At 42.1% G+C, this 19,262-nt stretch overlaps 1 protein-coding gene across 5 annotated transcripts in view; it reads left to right on the forward strand.

The window, feature by feature from the left end:
- Nucleotides 1–19,262, forward strand: part of CCDC125 (coiled-coil domain containing 125) — a 36,861-nt gene that overhangs the window by 808 nt on the left and 16,791 nt on the right. For all 5 annotated transcript variants that reach the window (XR_001919789.1, XM_018065564.1, XM_018065565.1 and 2 more), the window contains exons 2-7: nt 7,443–7,892; nt 10,978–11,036; nt 12,927–13,013; nt 14,005–14,082; nt 15,085–15,170; nt 17,312–17,394. Coding sequence is in view for 4 of the 5 variants with exons in the window: in XM_018065564.1 (XP_017921053.1) it covers nt 7,583–7,892; nt 10,978–11,036; nt 12,927–13,013; nt 14,005–14,082; nt 15,085–15,170; nt 17,312–17,394 (703 nt within the window). In the remaining variant the exon portion in view is untranslated. The remainder of the gene's footprint in view (nt 1–7,442; nt 7,893–10,977; nt 11,037–12,926; nt 13,014–14,004; nt 14,083–15,084; nt 15,171–17,311; nt 17,395–19,262) is intronic.

A 19,262-nucleotide genomic window follows, 5' to 3' on the forward strand; every position in this document is an offset into this window, starting at 1 on the left:
GAGCCAGGAGGGCTACAGTCTATGGGGTCCCAAAGAGTCAAACACGACGGAGCAACTAACACACATACAGACATGTGGTTTAATTAAGTGTGTGTATCATTGTTAATTTCTTATTTTTGATAAATGTACCCTAATACTTCATTAAAAGAATTTGGGTAAAGGGTATACAGGAGTTCACGGTACTATCTTTGCAACTTACTGTATATCTAAAATTATTTTAACATAAAAATTTAAACAGAATTCTACAGTGGTATGCAGTAGACCATTGTTTACAGAAAGGGCTGAAGTCACTTCCTTTTTTGCCAGGAATTAGGTGTCTGTTTGATCAACTTGTTTGCTAAGGAAAGAGTTGTCCGGCTAGAAGGTGTGGGTGTTTCTAGTTCAAGTTTTCCAAGCAGGAATCTGTTTTCTTTTTCCGTTCCATCTATGAAGTGTTTCTGGAACACCTGTTATGCTCAAGTAAATGAGACATGCGCATTAGGGGCGTGTACAATAAAAACACAAGTCGGGAAGGAAGGAAGGGCTGTTAGAAAGGTACAACACTGAGCTAAGAGGGCTCAGAGGTGGGAGAAAACACTTCTGGCCCCGGGGACTCAGGAGGGCTACTGAATGGAGTGGCTGTCGTGAACTGAGGGGGTTCTGAGAGGAGAAGGGATCCCTGGGGTGGAGAATGGCTGCAGCAGAGACTTTAAGGAGATGAGGCTGCGGGGGCCTGGGAGCAGGTAAAATACCTCTCACACGGAAGCGCAGAGCGTGCCCAGGGAGTTCACGTGGCACAGGAAATGAAAGCTGCCGTTACCTTATAGAAAAGGGCGACACCTGCTTTCATTGTATATGCCTTGGGAGCTGTGGCATGTTTTAGGGCAGGAGGGGGGCATTATTGGATGTGTGCTTGGAGATGATTGATTTGGCAGCAGTTAGGGGAGTATTGGTTTAGCCCAGGAGAGAAATTCATCCAGGGCTATGATGTTGACATGCAAAGAGGGACATACGCGTATGTGCGTGCCAAGTTGCTTCAGTCGTGTCTGACTCTTTATGACTCTATGGACTGTAGCACTCGAGGCTATTCTATCTGTGGAATTCTCCAGGCAAGAATACTGGAGTTTGTTGCCATTTCCTCCTCCAAGGGATCTTCCCATCCCAGGGATTGAAGCTGCTTCTCCTGTGGTTCCTGCGTGGCAGGCAGATTCTTTACCGCTGAGCCACCAGGGCAGCCCAAAGAAGGACAGGGCTTGGGGAAATTTTGTGGAAAACTTGGCAACCGAAGGCCAGAAAATAAGAAAAGGGAAAAAGCCTAAATCCTGGAGTTTTTGTCCCTGAATGTTTTGGAGCATGGTTGATGGATTTGCAGAAATGGGGGACTCAGGAGGAGACCTGGGGTGGAGGTGGGGAGTGCAATGAAAGTATTTTTGAACAACCTGTGTTTGAATTGCTAGCAGGATGACCAGCTGGAGATATATATTTAAAGTATTCAGGAGAGGAAGCCAAGTATATACAAAAGGGACAGGAAGAGGAACAAGAGTCTGAGTGGGCAGGTGGGAGGCAGTCAGGGACCCCTGTGGGGCTGAGGAGCCACGGGGAACTTGGACATGGCGAGTCAGTAGCATCACAGCTTGTGCAGAAGTGGAGGAGACAGAGGGGTGAGGCTGTCTTAAATTTAGGGATTAGGAGGCTAGGTCTTAGATTTAGGAATTAGGAAGACCTATGTCCCATTCAAGGTTGTTTTAACGGAAAAGTAGGAGCTTGTCTGCTCACAGTCCGTCATCTGTTCATCCAGGGGCCATTCGCAAGTGGCCCGGGAGCCGGAGATGTGGTTTCTAGTTCTGGCTCTGCCACTGCTGTGCAATTTTCTGTATAATTTTGCTTGGACTGGCATAGAAAGACACTCTTAATAAAACCAAAAGGATCCTTTTATTCCTAGCAACACTGAATAGTCCAGAGAGCCATGGTTCCCTGGGGCACATCTTGGAAGAATGCTGCAATAGAATCAGAATTTTAGAGGTCTAAAGAACAAAAGAGTCTTATCCAGTCCCCTGACTTGACAAATGAAGACACTAAAACTCAAATTCCTATCAACCAACATTGATTTCAAGTATATTAATGGTGCCCAAAATCCGCCTATAAAGTAGCTATGCTTAAACCCATTTTGGAAATTCTGACATAGGCTCTGAGAGGTTAAATGACTTGTCCAGAATCACAGAGCAGCAAGTGGTGGTGTGAGATTTGAACCCAGGCCTCCTGGATCAGGGCTTTCTCTGTCACACCTCCTGCTGCCTCGATAACCTTGAATGCATTTAAAAGTGGTTGAATGGAATATAACTTCAGTCTTTTCTCCTTTCTTATAAGAAATGTGTTCTGAAAGTCAAGTTTGACTGCATTACAGATTACTATCATCAATGGTTACCTGGGGTGGGAAGGATAACTTCAAAGAGCTGCTGCTGCTGCTGCTAAGTCGCTTCAGTCGTGTCCGACTCTCTGTGACCACATCGATGGCAGCCCACCAGGCTCCGCCATCCCTGGGATCCTCCAGGCAAGAACACTGGAGTGGGTTGCCATTTCCTTCTCCAATGCGTGAAAGTGAAAAGTGAAACTGAAGTCTCTTAGTCGTGTCCGACTAGTAGCGACCCCATGGACTGCAGCCTACCAAGCTCCTCCGTCCATGAGATTTTCTAGGCAAGAGTACTGGTGTGGCTTGCCATTGCTTTCTCCTCTTCAAAGAGCAGGAGGGAACTTTTCTGGAGTGATGAAAAAGTCACTCTAGACTTAATATATAAAAGTGTCCCAAAGTTACATTTTAAAAAACACTAGAGCATTAGACCATGTGAAATCTCATATTCAACTCTGTACGGTGGCAAGGTATACCTATGATACCTGAATATATGTGGCACTTTGAAAAATATTCTTAGCTGATCTTGTGATTGCTTACTCTTTCCTCTTACTGCTTTTTTCCTTTGTCTTGACCAATTCCATTTTCTTCACTGCTGGCTGCCAGACCCTGACCACACCCTTCTTAACAGAGGCAGGAGGTTGAATTTATAAGCGGAAATCTGCTCTAGTGCAGCCTTTTAGGGATTAATCTCTGATTCAATAAGTAATCTGCTATCAACCTTGACAAATAAAAATAGACAGACTTATTTAGGAAATAAACATATAAAGGAACCGAGAGGATTTCATTAAAAATTTGGGGGAAAAATGGGTCCAATATACTGTGTTGGCCAAACTAACTATCCTAGACTTTCACTCTCAGTTTTATTTGATGTCATGACTAATAGAAACTTGGTTTACTCTGACATTAATCTCATTAAAATTCTCTGAAGGATAGAAAGCAATGGCTAAGAGTCTAGCAGAATCTCTGACATGAGGAGTCTAGATTCAGAATCTGGCTGTCCTCTAGCTATGTTATTTAACCTCTCTGTACTTCAGTGTAATGGTTTTGATGCTGCTGCTGCTGCTAAGTCGTTTCAGTTGTGTCCGACTCTGCGACCCCAGAGACAGCAGCCCACCAGGCTCCTCCATCCCTGGGATTCTCCAGGCAAGAACACTGGAGTGGGTTGCCATTTCCTTCTCCAATGCATGAAAGTGAAAAGTGAAAGTGAAGTCGCTCAGTCGTGTCCGACTCCTAGCGACCACATGGACTGCAGCCCATCAGGCTCCTCCGCCCATGGGATTTGCCAGGCAAGAGTACTGGAGTGGGTTGCCATTAACTTCTCTAGGTAGACTTAAACAATAGTAGTATTGTCTTTTAAAGTGTTTGTGGAGATTAAATAGGATAATCTAAGTAGAGTACTTAGAATAGTGTCTAGTAAGCAACAAGTGCTGGCAATTATTAGATCATGGTTTAAAAGTTGTTACCAACGTAATACCTCCAGTTTAATGATTTTCTTACCAAGGACTACAAAACCACTTAATGCACTTCTCATCTTTTCCCCTAGTCCAGTTAAAAGATCCCTTACTTAAAAAAAATTTTTTTAACAGCTTATTATTGAGGTATAATTTACATATAATAAAAGGTACCATTTTAAATGTATGGTTTAATGAATTTGACAAACCATCATTCAGCCAAGACATGAGACTTTTTCATCACTCCAGAAAAGTTCCCTCATCCTTCCCACCCCAGGAAACCATTGATCTGTATTGTTGGTCCAGATTTTATACAGTATATGGTTCTTCTGTTAGCATAATGTAAGAGTCATATTATCACATGTGTCTGAAGTGTGTTGTTTATTACTGAGTATATTCTTTGTGTGGACTACCACAATATGTTCATTTTCCTGTTGATGATCATTTGGGTTGTTTTCAGTGTTCTTTTTGGCTAATTTGAGTATTAGCTGAAGAACTGAACATTCATGCACACATCTTTGTATGAACAGTGTTTTCATTCTCTTGGGTAAATGCAGCTGATGGGTCGCTTGTTTGAAAGAAGCCTTCAGACTCTTTCACAGCGGTTACACTGTCTTACACTACCGCCTGCTGTGTGTGTGGGGTCCATATCCTCGGCAGCGCCTGGAATTGTCAGTGGTAGGTGGTGGAATCTCGCTGTGGTTTAAATCTACAGTTCTTTCATGATGAATGATGCTGAGTCTCTTTCCATCCATGTACCTTCTTTTATGATGTATCTTTTCCAGTTTTCTAAGGGCCTTTTTTTGTTTTGTTTAAAAATTTTTTTAAGGGCCTTTGTTATTAAACACTGAAAATATATGGTATCTCGGTCCTAAGGGCACCAGGATCCCCTTCAAACATGATAGATTTATTTGGCAACTATGTGGGCTTTTAATAGCAGCAAACTAAGAGAGCGACATTCAGCAAAAACACAAGACTGAGATTTGACCATTTTGAATGTCCTGGTAAGCAGCTACTTAAACAGCAGGATCTTTAGAAAGGATATCAGATCTGTTTATTTTCCTTTTTTAAAAAACATGAGTCTTGAGCAAAGGATGAAATGTTTCTAAACAACTTCAGCGCAGCAGCTGTTTTGAAATGCCTGGTGGTGAAAGGCCCTCTTAACTGCCCTGGTACTGGAGGGACAAGGCTGGGCATTTCTGGTGCTCTTCAGCCAACAGCTAGGCCATTGTCACCAGGCAGGTGGCCACGGTGGGCTCCTTATGGGAGGGCTCAGTGATGGGCATTTCTCTGTATGGCATTTTCATCTGCAGTTAGTCCCAGGTTATGCAGTGGGGAGCCTTACCAAGGTGACTGTTCAGTTTTTTTTACCCCAGGCAAGTATTTCAGTTTTTTAATTTATCTGTTTATTTATCTATTTATCTGTCTTTTATTTATATATCTGTAGCTCCAATGGTAAAGAATCTGCCTACAATGCAGGAGACCCAGGTTCGACCCCCAGATCAGGAAGATCCCCTGGAGAAGGGAATGGCAACCCACTCCAGTATTCTTCCCTGGAGAATTCCATGGACAGAGGAGCCTGGCAGGCTACAGTCTGTGGGGTCACAAAGAGTCTGACCCGACTGAGTGACTAACACTACTCTATGTATATCTGTTTATGTATTTTGATTGCGCTGTTCGGCACGCAGGATCTTAGTTCACCGACCAGGATCGAACCCATGCCCCTGCAGTGGAAGCATGGAGTCTTAACCACTGCATCTCCAGGGAAGCCCCTCAGTTTGTTTGTCTATTCCTTCCTTCCTTTATCCATTTATTTAAAAGTATGTGTTGAGCACAGATCATGTCTCTGATAACTGTTTAGGCATTGGGCTTGCAGTGGGATTCAGACAAAAGTCTCTACCCTGTGGAGCTTGCATTCCACTTGGTGCCCTCAGGAGCAGGTTTGGGCTCTAGCAGAGGAAATGTTCAGGACACCTTGCTTTTTAAGAAGCATCGTAGGCCAGCTAGAGCCACCTTCTGCTTCCCTTTTTTTGTTGTTCAGTTGCCAAGTCGTGTCTGATTCTTTGTGACCCCATGGACTGCAGCACACAGGCTTCCCTATCCTTCACTATCTCCTGGAGTTTGCTCAAACCCATGTCCGTTGAGTCAATGATGCCATCCAAACATCTCATCCTCTGTCACCCCCTTCTTCTCCTGCCTTCAGTCTTTCCCAGCATTAGCGTCTTTTCCAATGAGTTGGCTCCTTGCATCAAGCGGCCAAAGTACTGGAGCTTCAGCTTCAGCATCAGTCCTTCCAATATTCAGGGTTGATTTCTTTTCAGATTGACTGGTTTGATGTCCTTGCTGTCCTCGGGCTTCTCAAGAGTCTTCTCTAACACCACAGTTCAGAAACATCAATTTTTGGAGCTCAGCCTTCTTTGTGGTCCAACTCTTACATCCAGACATTACTACTGGACAAACCATAGCCTTCCCGAGGCTCCCTTTTGTACTCTCTTCCCCCTTTTGGTGGTGTGCTTTGAAAAATGAGTAATATATGGAGGGGCCTGCTAGAAGGTCATAAATGCCAAAGAGAAAAATCAAGCAGAGAAGAAGGAGAGGGAGGAGGAGTTGGCAAATTTAGGTGGGGTACCAGGAAAGGCAGCACTGAGAAGGAGACACTGTAGGAAAGATCCAAAGAGGGGAGGGACCAGCTGCGCATCCCCTGGGGAGAGAGTGTTCAGGGCATGGGGAACTTGAAGCTCTGGGGCAGGAATGCCTGGCTGGGCCAACACCACCAGGGAGGTCAGGGCGGCTGGCCCAGGGTGAGGGTGCCAGGCAGAGATGAAGCTGGGGCCCCTCACCATTGGAAGGCTTTGACATTTACTCTGTGCTGAGAAACAGTGGAGGGTTTTGATCACAGATGTGGCCTGGTTTGAGAAAAAAGAGAGGGAGGGATGATGTAGGGGCAGGAGAGGGAACCTTCTTCCCTCCCACCTGTCACGGACCCAGCAAAACCTCTCCTAATTGTGTCTGCACAGAAATAGACAATGAACCAAGGAGAGCTGAAGGAGAGAGTGTAAGAGTCCTAAGTATCTCAGGCAGATGAAGGACCATAAAGGACAGGGGTACGATGGTCTTAGTCATTGGAAACTGATTTTTCAGAGACTTTTTGGAATATATATATATATATAGGCTCCACCTTGCAGCTTGTTGGATCTTATTCCCTGACCAGGGTCTTAACTACTGGACCACCAGGGAACTCCCAAGACTGCTGAATTTTGTACAGCTCTTAGGCTTGTGAAAGCTGAATGCTTTCCTTTGGAAGCTCATTTGTCAAGACTGTTGTTTCCTTGGGAAAGCCTGATCTCTTCATCCTGATCAGTTATTATTGGATTCAGTAAAAGTCTGTCCTGTGTCCTCAGAAATACAGAGTCAGATTTTTCTTTTTCTAATTTAAAAAGTCCTGAAGTGTTAAATAGCTTCATTTGGGTTGCCAGGGGCATCTGTGTGCTTGTGCGTCGCTGGCTGTGCCAGCATGATGCAGAAAGGACCTTTTCTTCCCTGACAAACCCAACGCTGATTATACTGATTGGATTTTAACTGCTGTTTTATCTTAACTACAGGTGACTAGGTAAGGAAGGCTTCAGGGGACCTTCCTGACCCAGGAACAGAACCCGCAGGGACAGTTTCCTGCGCTGGCAGGCGGATTATTCTTTACTGCTGAGCCAGCAGGGCAGCCCACTGTAAAGAAGGCACGTGACTGATGAGCAGCGCGGCGAGGCTGCCGAGTGGGGCGGAGGGGCAGGCCTGGGAAACAGAGGACGATGACGCGGCAGAAGGCGACCTAGGGTATGGCCTCGGAAGAAGGCCTGGCGGCATTTGTGAAGTGCAAGTTTCACATGTATTTAAATCTAGAAAAAGATCAGATGGAAAGAATTCTAGTCCTCCCCTTTTTTCAAGAAACGGGGACGAAAGAAACGGAGCCGTTTTTCAGTATTCCAGACAGAAGGGCTTTCAAGATACACACCTGGAAGGACCCCGAATTCCCTGTCACAGGCGACAAAGTAGCTCCGGTAAGAATGCCTACTGTCCTCCTTTTCTCCCTTACGAGTGCGATCAAGGCTGTCAGCCTTCCAGTGCGTGAAGATGGGTCACCATCATGGGTTTTAGAAATTTATCTTTATTCACCTCTAGAGATTGATTGGTGATGGCATAAAAGTAATTGATCTTTCTGTTTCCAAGTGTGATACAAATTGCGAAGTAGTTATTCTGTGTCATTACATACAAGCTCCAGGAGTTGGTGACAGACAGGGAAGCCTGGCTTGCTGCAGTCCATGGGGCCACAAAGAGTCGGCCACGACTGAGCGACTGAACTGGCTAGCTGACATATATGTTAGTAATATCGGTTAGTGATTATTTACCTTACTTTTCTTGCGAAGTAGTGGTATATTTCATTTTTAAATTTTTTTTGGTCTTATTTGATAAACGTTTGCTGGGTGCCTGTAGGTGCCCACGACAGTACCACATTCTGGGAATAACATCAGTGAACAAGATAGTCAAAGGCTCTAAGGTCATGGAGGTCACATTCATGGTAGAGGACACAGAAAATAAACCTGCAGATTAACTATATAACATTCAGTTCAGTTCAGTCGCTCAGTCATGTCCGACTCTTTGCAACCCCATGAATCACAGCACGCCAGGCCTCCCTGTCCATCACCAACTCCCAGAGTTCACTCAGACTCACGTCCATCAAGTCAGTGATGCCATCCAGCCATCTCATCCTCTGTCGTCCCCTTCTCCTCCTGCCCCCAATCCCTCCGAGCATCAGAGTCTTTTCCAATGAGTCAACTCTTCGCATGAGGTGGCCAAAGTACTGGAGTTTCAGCTTTAGTATCATTCCTTCCAGAGAAATCCCAGGGCTGATCTCCTTCAGAATGGACTGGTTGGATCTCCTTGCAGTCCAAGGAACTCTCAAGAGTCTTCTCCAACCCCACAGTTCAAAAGCATCAATTCTTCGGAGCTCAGCCTTCTTCACAGTCCAACTCTCACATCCATACATGACCACAGGAAAAACCATAGCCTTAGGCAGTAGTAAATGAAAAGACAGTAAGTGATTGGAGGGCAGAGGCGCTGCTGTTTCAGGCAGATATCCAGGTGACATTTGAGCACTGCAAGCCCGGAGCTCATCTGGGGAAAGAGTGTTACAAGGCAGGACACAGGCTTCAGATTATTTTAGGGATATCATAAAATTCTCAAAATTAATCTTAATTTGTCATAACTAAACATAAATTCTGCTTGTACACTAAGGAGAGAATAACACTCAGAATCATCTTGTGATAGAATGTTAACATCCCTGAAGTGGCTGGGAACTGGTGGACAGGCCCCTGCCTGCACTGTGGCACAGCTCTGGTGTGGCTGAATCTTTTGTAATCCACCGTTGTAAAACTTCCCCTCCAAAGTGGAACAGCATGAAAATAACTTAAGAAACATGGTTTCAGATGTACAAATAACATGTTGCAGCTAGGGATTGATCTCTGTCCTTCAGAATCCTTCTTGAAATTAAGATGAGATTATTTATATATTTTTCTTCAAAGTCTTTATCATGCATAGAGGATGGATACTGTTTTGCAAGAAAGATGTTGAAAACTGAGCATTAGAAACTTTAGGAAACTACTGGGATATAAATAAGAAATAATAGTAATGGTGAAAGTGAAGTCCCTCAGTCGTGTCCAACTCTTTGCGACCCCATGGACTGTAGCCTCCCAGGCTTCTCTGTCCATGGGACTTTCCCGGCAAGGGTCCTGGAGCGGATTGCGATTTCCTTCTTCAGGGGATCTTCCCAACCCAGGAAAATAGTAATGGTATGAGCTCCTATTTTGGGAGTTTATGGACTTTTGTCTTTTCATCAGAGTTGACTTGATTCTAGGTAAGAATATGGTATTCATTTCCTCTTGCTAATAGGCAGTTTCGAAATTATCAGAAATGTAACGGTTTAAAACAACACAAATTTTATTCTCTTACAGTTCTGTAGGTCAGAAGCCCAAAGTAGGTTTCACTGGGCTAACACCATAGTGTTAGCATGACTGTCTTCTTTCTGGAAGCTCCAGGGGAGAATCCTGTCCCTTGCCTCTTCCACCTTGTAGAGGCTGAGTCCCCTGGTCCATGGTCCCCTTCCTCTATCTGAAGCCTGCAGTTGCTGGTCGAGTCTTTCTCCCGCTGCATCATCACTCTAATTCTGCCTCTCCTGCCTCCTCTTTTCATTTTTAAGGAGCCTTGTGATTACATCTGGCCCAGCTGGGTAATCCAGAATAATCTGTCTCCAAGTTCTTAATCACACCTGCAAAAGCCCCTTTTGCTGGGTATTCGCAGGTTCTGGGATTAAGATGTAGACATTGTTGGGGGCCATTATTCTGCCTATCACAAGTACTAATAGAATAGAACTTGTCACTGTCACCCCAGAGTCACTTTGGTCCCTCCTTGGAACCCTGAATTATCAGAGTAAAAACATGACTTAGGTTTTGCCTTGGATAGTGTCATGTTCATGGAAGTTCAGAATAGCAAAAAAAATTTTGAGAAATTTTAATGTATTTCCAAATATTCTTGTTGTTTTGCTCCTTTTTACTTCCCGTCCTCTTGCTCTAATTTACCAGTTCAGTGTTTTTCTGTTGCCAGTGAGACTGCGATGAAAATGAAGTTCCTGGGAAACTCAGTTTAATGTCTCAATCACATTAAGGAGAGAATAAGTGAAGTTACTAGAGAATTCTCATCATTCCCCTTGTAAAGAAACTAAATTCAGGTTATTTCTTAGATATTTATATCATGATATTGAATAGGCTTAAGCCAAACACCAAAATTCATTTATTTTACTCATGAACATTCATGTTTTTTTTGATACTGTATTTGGTTATAGTAGTTAGCTAATTCATTAACGACAGTTTTATTTAAGAGTCCTTTTTTTAAAAGAATCTTTTGATTCGCAAGTATGTGTCTTTTGATTTGTGAAATGTTTTAAGCTACCTGTTTTTATCATCATTGTCTTATTACAATTATTTTCTCTTTTCAATTTAGGGAAAGCCTGTATTTGATATCTTGTAAACAAATGTCTTATATCTAACTAATTTAAGAAAATATTTAATAAGTTTTTTCTCCCTCTAATAGATTCTAATTCAGAGTTGTCAAATGTGGATTTAAGGCAACGTCTTCATGAAACTTTAGAGGTAGGTACTCAGGCTGGTATACAAATTCTCATGTGAATGAAGACCACTGACATTTTGTTTAAGTGATACTAACATGGCATGGAATGTAATTGTTGGCTTTCCAGACATTCTCAAGCCATAGTGGCAAGCTCCTAACTTCCAACTGGCCTCCTTATTTCTCAAAAAGGCTGTTTATGTAAACATGCCCTCCTGTCCTCCTTTCCACCTTACTTCTCTAATCTCCTAGAGAAAATAGTAGTCACTCCCTTTCACCTGTCTTCCCAGAATGTATGGCTTGAAATAACCTGACTTAATTTAACCTCTTTTAAGTCAGAGGCCCAGAAAGCACGCAGGTGGTCTGTGGAGGTCATCCATCTTGCTTGGGAGTAGCAGTTCCAATGCGGGTGGCTGTCCTCTCAGGCACAGGAAAGCTGTCTTCACGTGATTTGTGAACTCTTCTGGTGAAAGCTGCTCTACTGGTTTCCTAGAGCTGCCCTGGTGGCTTAAAAGAGCAGATCGATACTCTTTCAGTTATGGAGGCTCAGTTCAGTTCAGTTACTCAGTCACATCCGACTCTTTGTGACCCGATGGACTGCAGCATGCCAGGCCTCCCTGTCCATCACCAACTCCTGGAGCCCACCCAAACCCATGTCCATTGAGTCAGTGATGCCATCCAGCCATCTCGTCCTCTGTCATCCCCTTCTCCTCCTGCCCTCAATCTTTCCCAGCATCAGGGTCTTTTCAAATGAGTCAGCTCTTCACATCAGGTGGCCAAAGTATTGGAGGTTCAGCTTCAACATCAGTCCTTCCAATGAACAACCAGGACTGATTTCCTTTAGGATGGACCGGTTGGATCTCCTTGCAGTCCAAGGGACTCTCAAGAGTCTTCTCCAACACCACAGTTCAAAAGCATCAATTCTTCAGCACTCAGCTTTTTTTATAGTCCAACTCTCACATTCATATATGACTACTGGAAAAGCCACAGCCTTGACTAGACGGACCTTTGTTGACAAAGTAATGTCTCTACTTTTTAATATGCTGTCTAGGTTGGTCATAACTTTCCTTCCAAGGAGTAAGTGTCTTTTAATTTCAGAGGCCTGAAATCAAGGTGTAGTTGGACCATGTACCTTCTGAAGGGTCTAGAGGGACCTTTACAACCTTCCTACTTCTGGTGGTTGCCACCAACAGTCTTCAGGTTGTAGCTGCATCACACCAGTCATTGGATTGAGACCTGCCCTAACCCAGGATGACTTTAATTACATCTGCAAAGACCGTATTTCCAAATAAGGTCGAATTTATGGTACCAGGCGTTAAAGCTTGAACATGTCTTTTGGGATAGAGGGCACAGTCTAAGCCATAATATTAATAGCTCATGGAGCTATATGGATGAGCATGTGCTTAATTTACATGGTCTAAAGATTTTTTTCCAAATTATTAACTGCGGAGCCTAGGGAATTCCCTGGTGGTTCAGTGGTTAGGACTCTGCACTCTCACTGCCAGCAGCTCAGGTTCAATCCCTGGTTGGGGAGCTAACTACAATCCCACAAGCCTCACATGTGGCCAAAAAGCAGAAGCAAATACACACACACACACACACACACACACAATCCCACAAGCCTCATGTGTGGCCCAAAAGCAGAAGCAAACACACACACACACCCACAAACTGTGTGGCCTAGGTAGGTAAAAGCAAAAGATTTGGGCTTTTAGACATAACTGATACCTGATAGTAATGATCTCAGTTTTAGCCTCTCTGGTCCACTTATATAGCCTGGAGGAATTTCCAACCTCATTTTGTAAGGTCAGAGTGCTTTGAGTCAAAGTGAATGTTGAGCTTAAATGTATGCTAAGTTGATCATTAGGGGTTGCATATATTACAGATAGGAAGACTGATTATATTTTTCTCCTCAGGAGGTAGAAATTTTGAAAACTGAACTTGAGGCATCTCAGAGACAACTTGAAGGTAAAGAGGAAGCATTGAAAATTCTTCAAAGCATGGTAAGAAGTTATTTTCAAACTTTCATCAGGTACACATTCCAGTGATAAGTAGTATGATTTTAGCTTTTTTTTTTCATTTATCTTTATTTTTATATCTTTGGCTGTGTTGCACAGCTTGCAGGATCTCAGTTCCCCAAGCAGGGACTGAACCCTGGGCCATGGCCGTGGAAGTGCTGAATCCTAACCAGTAGATCACCAAGGAACTCCCTGGCTTTAGCTTTTAAAATAAAAGCATCAATGCTTAATACAGTTTTTGTTTTTAGCTACAGATTTTAAAAACAGCTTTATTAAGATAAAACTTATATGTCATAAATTTCACTTGTTTTAAGCATACAATTTATTTTTACTAAATATAGACTTGTGTAACCATCATCACAACCTGATTTATACTATTTCCATCCCCTGCCAAAAGGAACCTCTTAGCCATTAGCAGTTACTCCTATTCCATCCCCCAGCAAGCACTATCTGCTATCTGTTTTACAGCTTTGCCTTTTCTGTTTCATAAACAGAATCATACAGCATGTGTCTAGATTCTTGTGCCTCTGGATTCTTTAAGTTAGCATATTTTTAAGGTTCATGCATGTTGTAGTATGTGCCAGTGCTTGCTTCCTTTTTTATTACCAAATAATATTCCATTGTGTAGCTATACCACATTTGGCTTATCCATTCACCAGTTGATAGGCATTTATGTGGTTTATATTAATACATTTTGGCTGTTATAAATCATACTGCTGTGAATGTTCATGGATTCGTTTTTGTGTGGGAAATCCATTCATTCGTTCATTCTCACAGTCATTGGGAAAGAAACAAACCAAGATCTTCTGATTTTGAACTATCAAACTCTATACCAAAGGTGGTCTCTGTGGGAATTCTCATCTCAAGGCAGTTTTCTGCTGTCTTAACAATGTGAAGAATAAAGATGTGAACTTCACCTTGTATATAAGGGTGATCAGATATTCAATTTATACTGATATGTCTTTATTTTTCTTAGGCAATATTTGGCAAAGCCACAAGTCATACCCAGGCAGTGCTTCAAAAAACTATGGAACAAAAGAGATCCTTGGAGAAGGTATTTGACCACTTGTAGCATGGACTTGTTCAGTTCAATAGTCTTTCCAATAGAATTTCCTTAAAAATCACCATGCCAATGGTTACACCATTTGTGCAAACCTTCTACCGGATGTGCTTCAGCTTCATACAGTCCCTTCCCTTTTGGATCTTATAATCCAAACAGATTGTCACATGGGCTAACCCTGCCAAACTGACACTGCTGTTTCTCTTCTTTTTCTATTTTTCTTCCTCTACTTGCCCTGCAGTGCTTGCCTCTATCTCATCTTCACTAAAAAGGTAATTAGGCAGCAGCATGGAAGCAGCTAGAGATTATCATACTAAGTGAGGTAAGTCAGAAGGAGGAAGACAAATACCCTGTGATATCACTTATATGTGGAATCTAAAATATGGCACGAATGAACCTATCTTCAAAACAGAAACAGACTCGCAGACATGGAGAACAGGCTTGTGGTTGCCAAGGGGTGAGGAGTTTGAGAAGGACAGACTGGGAGTTTGGGCCTAGCAGATGTAAACTGTTATACACAGAATGGATAAACAGCAAGGTCCTACTGTATAGCACAGGGAACTCAATGTCCTGTGATAAACCATCAAGAAAAGGGATTTTCTTTTTAAGTGGTTAGGAATCACTCTAAGTGGTCACATTCCTGTGTCTGTTTCACTCTCCCTTGATGGGAGTGTCCTCGGCTCAGACTTCCAAGAGTGTATTTTGGGGTCTGCATGGATTGGAGGTGATGAAAAATCTAGGCTCAAGCCAGCAAAATTTGAAGCTAGACAATTTGAAATTTTTCTAATAAGTAACCTTCAGTAAAGCTTTTTGAGTGCTAAAGAGGCATGTTATATGTGTTTACAAATGTCACAGACTCTTTTTGAGCAATAATTAGTGTTTTCTCTTTAGCCTAGCTCTGTGAAATGACTAAATGATTTATTTCTGTTATTTGTTAAGTCATAAAATGATTTAATTGTAGTAATTTTCCTTGACAGTGTTATTTTTTTTCTATAGGAAATAAATGCTTTGCAGTGGGAAATAGAATTTGATCAGAATAGATTTAAAAATATAGAGGAATCTTGGATCCAAAAATATGACAGGTTTGTATATTATTATTCCATATTTTTTCTTTGGAAAATTTTAAACTGTGTATAATTTAAGTGTAGCTTAGGCTTTCTTCTTTGACCTAATTGTAAACATAAAATTCAGGGAATTCCTTGGCAGTCTCGGAGAAGGCAATGGCACCACACTCTAGTACTCTTGCCTGGAAAATCCCATGGACAGAGGAGTCTGGAAGGCTGCAGTCCATGGGGTCACTGAGGGTCGGACACGACTGAGCGACTTCACTTTCACTTTCAGGCATTGGAGAAGGAAATGGCAGCCCACTCCAGTGTTCTTGCCTGGAGAATCCCAGGGACGGGGGAGCCTAGTGGGCTGCCGTCTCTGGGGTTGCACAGAGTTGGGCACGACTGAAGTGACAGCAGCAGCAGCCTTGGCAGTCTGGTGGTTAGGACCCAGCGTTTTCATTGCTGGGGCCTCAGGTTCAGTCCCTGCTCAGGGGACTAAGATCCTGCAAGCTGTATGGTGTGGCCAAAAATAAAAACTGAAATTCATGTTGCTTATCTGTTTACCAGTTCCATATTTTACTGTTAGTATTTTCTTTTAAAAAAAATACAGTATAAATTGTGTATTAAAATACTGTTTAATAATTGTTTCTGAAGTTATTTTAGCATTGGTACTGATTTTTACATCTTCTGAACAACTTTTTTATCAGTGTGAATTTATTTAATAACTTTATAGCATATTTACAAGGTCAGTCATTGAGAAATTGATACCTGGGGTTATAGATGGCTTTAGTACCTAATTTTTTAACTTATTACTTCTTACTTTGAGATAATTGAAGACTTACAGAAAAGTTGTAAGAATAGTACAAATAATTCCTATATGTCTTTCACCAAGATTCTCCAGATTTTAACTCTTTACCACATTTACCTTATCATTCTTTTTACCTTTCTTTCTCTCTCTTTGTAGTTAAATACATAAATATAAATAGAGGCAATATTTTTCTGCTTTGTTCAAGGGCTATAGACATTGCTTGAAAAAGTGATTTCACATTTTATTAATTTGTTAGGTAACTCATGGAAAGGGGATGCCTTAGATTTACATTTTTTAGATGTAACCAACATATTACATTAGTTCAGGTGCACAACACAATGCACTCAGCACCTGTTCATATAGCAAAATGTTCCCCACAGTAAGTCTAGTCAATATCTGTCACCATACATGGTTACAGAATTTTTTTTCTTGTGATGTGAATCACATTTCACTTTTTAATTGAGAAACTTGAACTTCATGATCACTGTTCTAATGATATGAGGCCTATGGCCTATAGCATTTGGGATAAATGATATTATATCCCAAGCACAGGATGTAATATTCCCTAGGAATATCACAACATGTCTTGATAGGTATTTTATTTAAAGTTACAAATTAGACCAGATGATCTGGCTACTGTTTTTAATTACAAAAGCAATTTTTTTTAAACCTCTGGTGTTGGGCAATTTAAGAACTCCTGTAAGTAATTCCAACTTTCATTCAATAGATAAAGCTCCCTATGTCTCTTTTTCTTAAATTAAAGTATTACTGACATATAAATAACATTGTATTAATTTCAGGTGTACAATATAATGATTCAGTATTTGCATATGTTGTAAAATGGCCATTACAATAAATCTAGTTAATATTCATTGTCATACATCATTATATTTTTTTCTTACATTGAGAACTTTTAAGATCTACTTTCTTAGTAACTTTCAAATACTGTACAGTAATTGTTGGCTATAGTCCCCACATAGGAAGTACAAATTTTCAGTTATAAAATAAATAAGTCCCCAAGCTACTTATGTAGCTTTTTATGTAAATTTTGGAAGGTGTCCTAAGCATGTAGTTGGTGTTCAAATGGTAATTAAGTTGATTGAAACTTTAGTAAAGAGATACGAGTGTTCAAGATAGATGCCTTACAGTTATTTCTGGTTCTGATTTTCTCAGGTAAATATACAGAAGTGTTAAGAGTAAGTACAGAATCTTACCACATTCTTTTAAATTTTTGTTACACATATGAATTCTAGACAATTTTGAAGTAAGAAAAATTATATTTGGGTTTTAATGTTCTAACTATGGGATTAAATATTCAACTACAAAATGTTAATGTTTTAATGATTTGGAGGGTACTCTTTTCCAGGCTAAACTGTGAAAATGCAGTCCTCAAAGAAACTTTGAAACTAAAAACAGAAGAAATTAAAATGCTCAAGTCTGAAAATGCAAGTAAGTAGAACGGTATTTTGATAATTTTTAAAAAATATTATGGTAAAAGATCAGTTTTGTCCTATGTTAAGAATACACATATGAAAAGACAAGGTGCTAATATTTTGAAGTAATATATTTTAAGAATAAAAGAAGAAATGCATTAGTTTTTTTCTTTTTTAAAAAATTTATTTTTGGCTGCAGGGGGTCTTTGCTGCAGTAGGGCTTTCTCTAGCTGCCTTGAGCAGGGGCTACTCTGTTGCGGTGTGAGGCTCCTCATTGCAGTGGCTTCCCCTCTTGCGGAGCACGGGCCCTAGGGAGCATGGGCTCTAGGGAGCAAGGGCCCTAGGGAGCACGAGCTCTAGGCAGTTGTGGCGCATGGGCTTAGCTGTCCTGCGGCATGTGGGGTCTTAGTTCCCTGACCAGGGATCAAACCTGAGTTCTTGGCACTGAGAGCCAGGAGTCCTAACCACTTGACCGCCAGGGAATTCCCAGCAGAAACTGTTTTAAAGTGGTGGCTTGAAAGGGATAAGATGAGTGCCCAGTTGGGCCACCGGCCCTAGAGCGGCACTTTCCATAGTGTAGTAAGTGAACTGTGGCGATGCCCCGGGTGAGAACTGCAGGCACAGACATGCTTCTCCACACCAGTGATCTGAGCAGACAGTGATTTCCTTCTTGCTGGATTTGTGCCAGGACAGAAACTGCTAACCACTAGCCCTGCGCTTCCTCCTCATCCTTCTACCCTGCAAGAAGAGAGGAAAAGTTACTGTTTTCTGATCCACAGTAAATAGCAGGACCCCTCTTTCTAAGTATTTTGGTTGAGAGCCTCTTATGAAAACTCTTAACTAAAACAAAAGTCTGATAAGAGTTTAGAGAGCTGGTACAGTACATTAATTCAACACAGACAGTACATTAATGTAGTATATGTGATCTCATTGTCTGATTATCTCACAGTGTAGATACTGTATGTCTCTGAAAATCCTACAAATTTCTTTCGGGCAAATGACGACCAGACTTCAGTTGCAGTTAAGATCCTTCCACATTAAAAATAACATTTTGGCCTTTCCTGGTGGCTCCGTGGTAAAGAATCTGCCTGCCAATGCAGGAGACGTGGGTTCCATCTCTGGCCTGGGAATGATCCTACATACCTTGGAGCAGCTAAGCCACTGCACCACAGCTCCTGAGCCTGTGCTCTCAAGCCTGGGAGGTGCAACTACTGAAGCCTGTGTGCCCTGGAGCCCATGCTCCGGAGCAAGAGAAGCTACCACAATGAGAAGCCTGTGAACCAAAACTAGAGAACAGTCCTCGCTTGCCACAACTAGAGGAAAGCCTGCGCAGCTACAAAGACCCAGCCTGGCCGAAAATAATTTTTTTTTTAAATTAACATTTTTATCTAGTGTTACATGTCCGTCTAGTCAAGGCTATGATTTTTCCAGTGGTCATGTATGGATGTGAGTTGGACTGTGAAGAAAGCTGAGCGCCGAAGAATTGATGCTTTTGAACCATCGTGTTGGAGAAGACTCTTGAGTCCCTTGGGCTGCAAGGAGATCCAGCCAGTCCATTCTAAAGGAGATCAGTCCTGGGTGTTCATTGGAAGGACTGATGCTAAAGCTGAAACTCCAGTACTTTGGCCACCTCATGCGAAGAGTTGACTCATTGGAAAAGACTCTGATACTGGGAAGGATTAGGGGCAGAAGGAGAAGGGGACGACAGAGGATGAGATGGCTGGATGGCATCAGCGACTCTATAGACATGGGTTTGGGTGAACTCTGGGAGTTGGTGATGGACAGGGAGGCCTGGAGTGCTGCGGTTCATGGGGTCACAGAGTCGGACACGACTGAGCGACTGAACTGAACTGAATGTGTGTATTTACATGACTCAGTGGTAAA

Source organism: Capra hircus, chromosome 20 (genome assembly GCF_001704415.2).
Source record: "Capra hircus breed San Clemente chromosome 20, ASM170441v1, whole genome shotgun sequence".
NCBI lineage: Eukaryota > Metazoa > Chordata > Mammalia > Artiodactyla > Bovidae > Capra > Capra hircus.